Genomic DNA, 6,000 nt, shown 5'->3' with positions numbered 1-6,000 from the left:
CTAGGGGACACAATATGCAACTGGGTAAGGAATTGGCTAAAAGATAGGAAACAAAGAGTAGTCATAAATGGAACATTCTCTAAATGGGCTATAGTCAGCAGTGGGGCACCGCGGGGATCTGTGCTAGGACAGATTATTTTTAATCTCTTTATTAATGACCTTGTGGATGGGATTGATAGTAAAGTGTCAGTCTTTGCTGATGACACCAAACTATGTAGGATATTAAAAACTGACCTTGATAGTACAATATTACAAAAAGATCTGGATAAGATGTCAGAATGGGCAGATACTTGGCAAATGAGATTTAATGTTGATAAATGTAAAGTAATGCACCTAGGACGGAGTAATCCTATAGCTGCGCATACATTAAATGGAAGTAAACTCGGGACTACAGAACAGGAGAAGGACTTGGGTATTCTCATTACAAATAAGCTGAGCAGCAGCACTCAATGTCAGGCAGCAGCTGCTAAAGCAAACAAGATTCTAGGGTGTATAAAAAGAGAGATTAGATCCCGTGATCCCAACGTATTGTTACCCCTCTACAAATCACTTGTAAGGCCACATCTGGAATATGGGATCCAGTTTTGGGCTCCACATTTTAAAAAGGACATTCAGAAGTTAGAGTCAGTTCAAAGGCGGCAACTAGGCTACTACAAGGAATGGAGGCCGCCCGTATGATGACAGGTTGAAAAAGTTAGATTTTTTTGGCTTAGAAAAAAGACGTCTCAGAGGAGATCTCATTTATTTGTATAAATACATGTGTGGTCAATATAAAGGACTGGCACATGACTTATTTCTTCCAAAGACAGTACTAAGGACCAAGGGGCAGTGGAAGAAAAGCGATTCTGGCAGCTAAATAGGAAAGGGTTCTTTACAGTTAGAGCAGTCAGACTGTGGAATGCCGACCACAAGAGGTAGTAATGGCAGACAATATAACAGCTTTTAAAAAAGGGCTGGATGATTTCCTCAGTACACGTACACATGTAGAACTGGTGGAGGAAGGTTGAACTAGATGGACTTAGGGTCTTTTTTCAACCTATGTACTGTAACCTTATAACTATGCAACTATGTAAATATGTTTTTTTAAGAAAGCATTAGAAATGTTTAACTTTTGCTCAATAATTGTGATTTATTTTTTTATTTTTGAGTGTAAAATATAAAACTAATAGTAAAAAAAAAAAAAACATGTAATGTAATTAATTGGTATATTAAAACCTTTTTGTTTATTGTTAGTGTTTCTGCCTCTAACCCCACAAGTCTTGGATTTAAAGGGGTTGTGTCACCATTACATTTATATGAATAAATTAAGAATACAGATTAAAATGCCCAGTGAGCACATCCTGAAATCACCAAAAAAGTAAGAAAAATGGGTCAATAAAGCTTAAATTCATGCACATCACACGATGGTAGTTTGTAAACTACCAAAACTGTATACGCATACAAATCCTCTGCACAAAATTAATACAAAATACAACCACAAGGTGGCACCCAAGTCACTCAATGTGAAGGGACAAAAGCAATGTAGAGAAGGATGCAAGAACAGATAAGAAGTATGAAATAGATGTAAGATGAATGCAAGCTGGACATAGTAAATATGCTACCCATAATTAAAGTGCAGAGTGCCTAGGTGTGAAGAAGCACCCGATGTGCGTTTCACTATGGCTTCTTCGAGGGGGCTGCAGGGATGTGTGCTGTGATGTCATGTATAGCTATATAGGAGGTGTATAATGAATAAATCACGGCCAGTTTGTGTGCATACATAGGGATGGTGCTCAGATCAACATCGAATCTACTTTGAATCTATATGGGTTTATTTTTTTCTGCCATCTCATGGTCTCATTATGAAACTATACTAATTTTCTGCTTGCAGAGAGCCCTTACTATTGTTCAATACTTGTTTGTATAATATGTGTGCATTATACAACCTATTTAGCCTGTTATGAGTGACCTCTCTTTGTTTTATTGTACTGTTTTTAAATTGTGAAATAAAAGTTTGTGTTTTATATATCTTTTTTTTTTGCAGTCATTGGCTCCCATATTCTTGCATTTATAGGTTGTTTTTTTCAATAGTTTATATTAAAATGTCCAAAAGAAAATTATAACAGTGAAAATGACAAAAAAAATGATTGAATAGATGCCTCAGGACAAATGTTAAGCCAGCATCTAAAAGACAATTTGTTCACATACACTTATATGAACCTGTAGCAAACAACCCCAACCATACTGCCCAAATGCTGGGATCTGTGACTCGCCCACCCCAGGGCTATGGGACACCCGGTGCCGGGCCGGACTTGTCCGGTGGTAGTCAGTGGTGGCTGGGCCCGGCTCCGTGGCCCTGGTGGGTGTCAGTAAAATATGTGGTTTGATGAATAAAGTTTGTGTTCGTGACGCCACCTGTGGTCTGCGGCTATTAGGCCGCCGCTGCTGTGTGAGGCCTCCGGGGTGATGTTATAGCAGCAATGGTGGTACTGCTCCCCACAGGTGGAGCGGAGCCCCGGGGACACTGTTAGTGCTCGTGAAAGTCTATGGGGTTGTGTGGCTAACACGGTGCAGGGCCGACAGGCAATGAAAGAACCAGGCACAAACAACAGTCTCTTTACCTTTTCCTCTTTTACTTTGGGAACAGTCCAGTCCTGGGAGACCGTTACAGGTGGTGATGGGGATCCGGTCGGCCTGGAAGTACTTGGGGTGATCTTTCTGGCCAGCTGAGTATGAGGCCTACTCCTGTGCTTTTGTTTGTTATAATAGGACCCCGCTTCTCTGAATCCAGCAGTGGCCCTCTTTGCTGCTGGGACTGATGGTACGTCCCTTTCCCTCTGTAGCAGGCTGCGCAGGCCCTCTCTCTGGTGCTTCTCTGCTGGAGTCCACACCGGGCCCTGATGCTGCAGCTGTACCTTCGGGATGTTTATGGGCCAGGTGCTTGCAGCTCTCCTGCCCTTCGGATTCGGCTACCAGGGAGTATGTTAAGCCCTGGTGGCCACAGACTCCGATGTCCGAGTCTCTCCGCTGCCTCTCTGCTACTCCTGCTTCCCTGGGCCAAGCTACTCTAGCTCTAGGCCCCAGATCCACAGGACAGCACTACTCTGCGTCTGCTTCCTTCCACTTCTCCCTACAGACTGCACACTACTTCCTCCCTCAGGTCAGATTTGAGGAAAACTCCCTGGAATTCCAGGTTCAGAGCTCCCCCTGCTGGCCGGAGGGAGAACTGCGTTGGGTGTTAAACTTGCTGGCCAATGGACCTCCCCATTACCTCCAGGCTCAGCATTAACCCTTTGGGAGGGCAATGCTGTTGTGGCGACCAGGTCCTGGGGCGCCACATCTGCAATCAAGGCAATGTGCCATTAAAGAACTGTGTGCCATCCTACTTCCTTCCTGCCATCTGATACCGATCTGTGATGCAGTTTCATGTACATGTACCGCCCCGCACTCGGCTGCGGCTGCCGAGCGGCTCGGATCCGGGCTCGGGTGTGTGTCGGTGGCTCGAGCGCCTCCGGACCGGGGGTCACGTCGCTCTGTAAAGGGGTGGTTGTTTTGGTGATCGGGTGGTGCGCGGCCAGAGCCGCTATGGAGATTGTTCGTGACGCCACCCACGGGTCGTGGTGATTGTTGGCACTATCGCTGCTGGTGATGGTGGGGGCTCCCGGGGTGCGGTATTGTGGCGCAGCTAGGTGTTGACCCCTCCGTGGGTAGGAGATGTGGAACCCGGGGCCCGCTGGTGGGGTGCTGAGGTGGCCAGAGGGATGCAGGGCAGGGCGGCGCAGCGCGGCGCTGTGCCTGAGGACACTGGTGTACTCACTCAGAGGAAACACACTGGAGTCACTGGTAAACCAAAAACGGGATGGTGGTCGGTGCCCGCAGCCGGCTGCGTGGCTCCCCCTACTCGGGTTGGTGGTGTCGTCTTTTCCCTGCACCTCTGTAGACTATGTGACTACTTATGCCTGAACACCGGTAGTCCGCTCCCCGACTTGCAGATGCCGGAGGAGCCCTCTTGCCCGCAGGCGCTGGCCCGTGGGATCTTGGTGCCTGGGCGGTGGCTTCCTATCCCCTTCGGTGGGCTGTTGTCTTCTTTCGGGACTTTGGGTGGGAATGGACCTATAATCCAAGCCGCAATCAGTTGATTTGACTCGGTCCAGATGCTTCTGGGCCGCGTACGGGGTCTGAGTACCCTTCCTTGGTGCTCCGGTTTCGGTTTGACTCCCCGATTCAGTACCGGCGGGCTACGACCCGGCCCCGGAGCCTTGACGGTTCCGCCGGTTCTACTCCCGGCCTCCTGCAGACGGCCACCACCCTCTGTCTCCTGGCCACAAGGTCCCTAGGCTCCCACCTAGGCCCTGACAGATTTACTTCACAGCTCTGCACTGCTACCTCCTCTCCTCTCCTCTCCCTAACACAATCTGTTTGTTTTTCCCCGCCCCTGCCCATCAATCCTCCTCGGTGGGCATGGCCAACCGCCTGACCCCGCCCCCGGGTGTGGACATCTGGAACAGATGGGGGTGACTCAGGGTTTTTGGTGACTGGTAGAACCTTTTTGGGGGGCAGGTGTTGTGCAGGGGCCTATCTGTGGCGCATGGCTAGTCCAGGGTGTCACATACAGTCCTACATCTTCTATAACTAAAACTATAAAGACACTTTTACTACTTGCAGGTTGTCTTCTGTGTCCTTATCATTGGCGGCTACATAGAGATCACTGTTATTACTACTCAGATGTAACAGCAAAAACATGGAACCAGAGCCGGGATTATTGTAAAACGATGGGAGCCGATCTACTGGTCATAAAGGACCGGGAACAGCAGGTGCGATGTCTATGTCCTTATATACAGGATAATACAGGACTAGATGACCGATCCCATATATAAAGATAATATAGGACTAGATGACCGGCCCCATATATAAGGATAATATAGGACTAGATGACCAGCCCCATATATAAAGATAATATAGAACTATATGACCGGCCCCATATATAAGGATAACATAGGACTAGATGACTGGCCCCATATATAAAGATAATATAGAACTATATGACCGGCCCCATATATAAGGATAACATAGGACTTGATGACCGGCCCCATATATAAGGATAATACAGGACTAGATGCCCGGCCTCATATATAAGGATAATATAGGACTAGATGACCGGCCCCATATAGAAGGATAATATAGGACTAGATGACCGGCCCCATATAGAAGGATAATATAGGACTAGATGACCGGCCCCATATAGAAGGATAATATAGGACTAGATGACCGGCCCCATATAGAAGGATAATATAGGACTAGATGACTGACCCTGGTCTGCTCTTTCCTTATATTGATTATATATTTGATATGATAGACGTTCTTCATTTCTTACAGGAGTTTATACAGAGATCTATCACACAGCGGGGACAAGACACATCTTGGATCGGACTTCACCGTGATGGAGACGTCTGGAGATGGGTGGATGGAGGACAATATAACAGCAGCTTGTAAGTGACTCCTGACACCAGCACTCACCGGTCATTACTGTGTGATACATCTGATCACCGGGGTCTGGACCTCCCTGATAATCACTGATTTCTCATAATTTCCTCTTGTTTTATTCTCTTGTTCCCCAGGTTCCAGATAAAGACACAAGAATCAGGAGGCTGCATAGGAATGACCGGATCTAGATATTATCAGGATCACTGTAATTCTACAAGAAGATGGATCTGTGTAAAGAAAGCCGTGAGGATCTGATATCACATACATGGAACCATATACAAATAGGAATATTTTTTATTAATTAATTTTAATATTTTTTATTAGATCTTTGGAGGTATAGGTTGAGAAAGAAAAATAATTTTATAAGAACAATATGTAATGTCTACTTTGTATGACCTCAGAAGAAGGCTCCTCAGCCGAAACGAGTAATCGTTTAATTAATAATTTTTGACACTGTCAGATTATTATTCAGCTACTGCTATGTTCTCATGTTTTTAATATTTTTCAATAAATGTTTTTTTTTGGTTTTTTTTTTGC

The 6,000-nt window shown here is 45.9% G+C and overlaps 1 protein-coding gene across 1 annotated transcript; it reads left to right on the top strand.

Moving 5' to 3' along the window:
* The first annotated feature begins 4,702 nt into the window (after nucleotides 1-4,702).
* LOC142313237 (killer cell lectin-like receptor subfamily B member 1B allele B) lies at nucleotides 4,703-5,937 on the top strand. The gene is made up of 3 exons (XM_075352222.1): nucleotides 4,703-4,793; nucleotides 5,356-5,468; nucleotides 5,598-5,937. Exons 1-3 carry the CDS (start codon nucleotides 4,752-4,754, stop codon nucleotides 5,716-5,718), a joined length of 276 nt encoding a protein of 91 aa, XP_075208337.1. The 5' UTR covers nucleotides 4,703-4,751; the 3' UTR covers nucleotides 5,719-5,937.
* The last annotated feature ends 63 nt before the right edge of the window (nucleotides 5,938-6,000 follow it).

This window comes from Anomaloglossus baeobatrachus, chromosome 5, assembly GCF_048569485.1.
Source record: "Anomaloglossus baeobatrachus isolate aAnoBae1 chromosome 5, aAnoBae1.hap1, whole genome shotgun sequence".
In the NCBI taxonomy this organism is placed as follows: domain Eukaryota; kingdom Metazoa; phylum Chordata; class Amphibia; order Anura; family Aromobatidae; genus Anomaloglossus; species Anomaloglossus baeobatrachus.
Note: the sequence above shows the minus strand (reverse complement) of the source record. Positions and strands in the feature narration are given on the sequence as shown.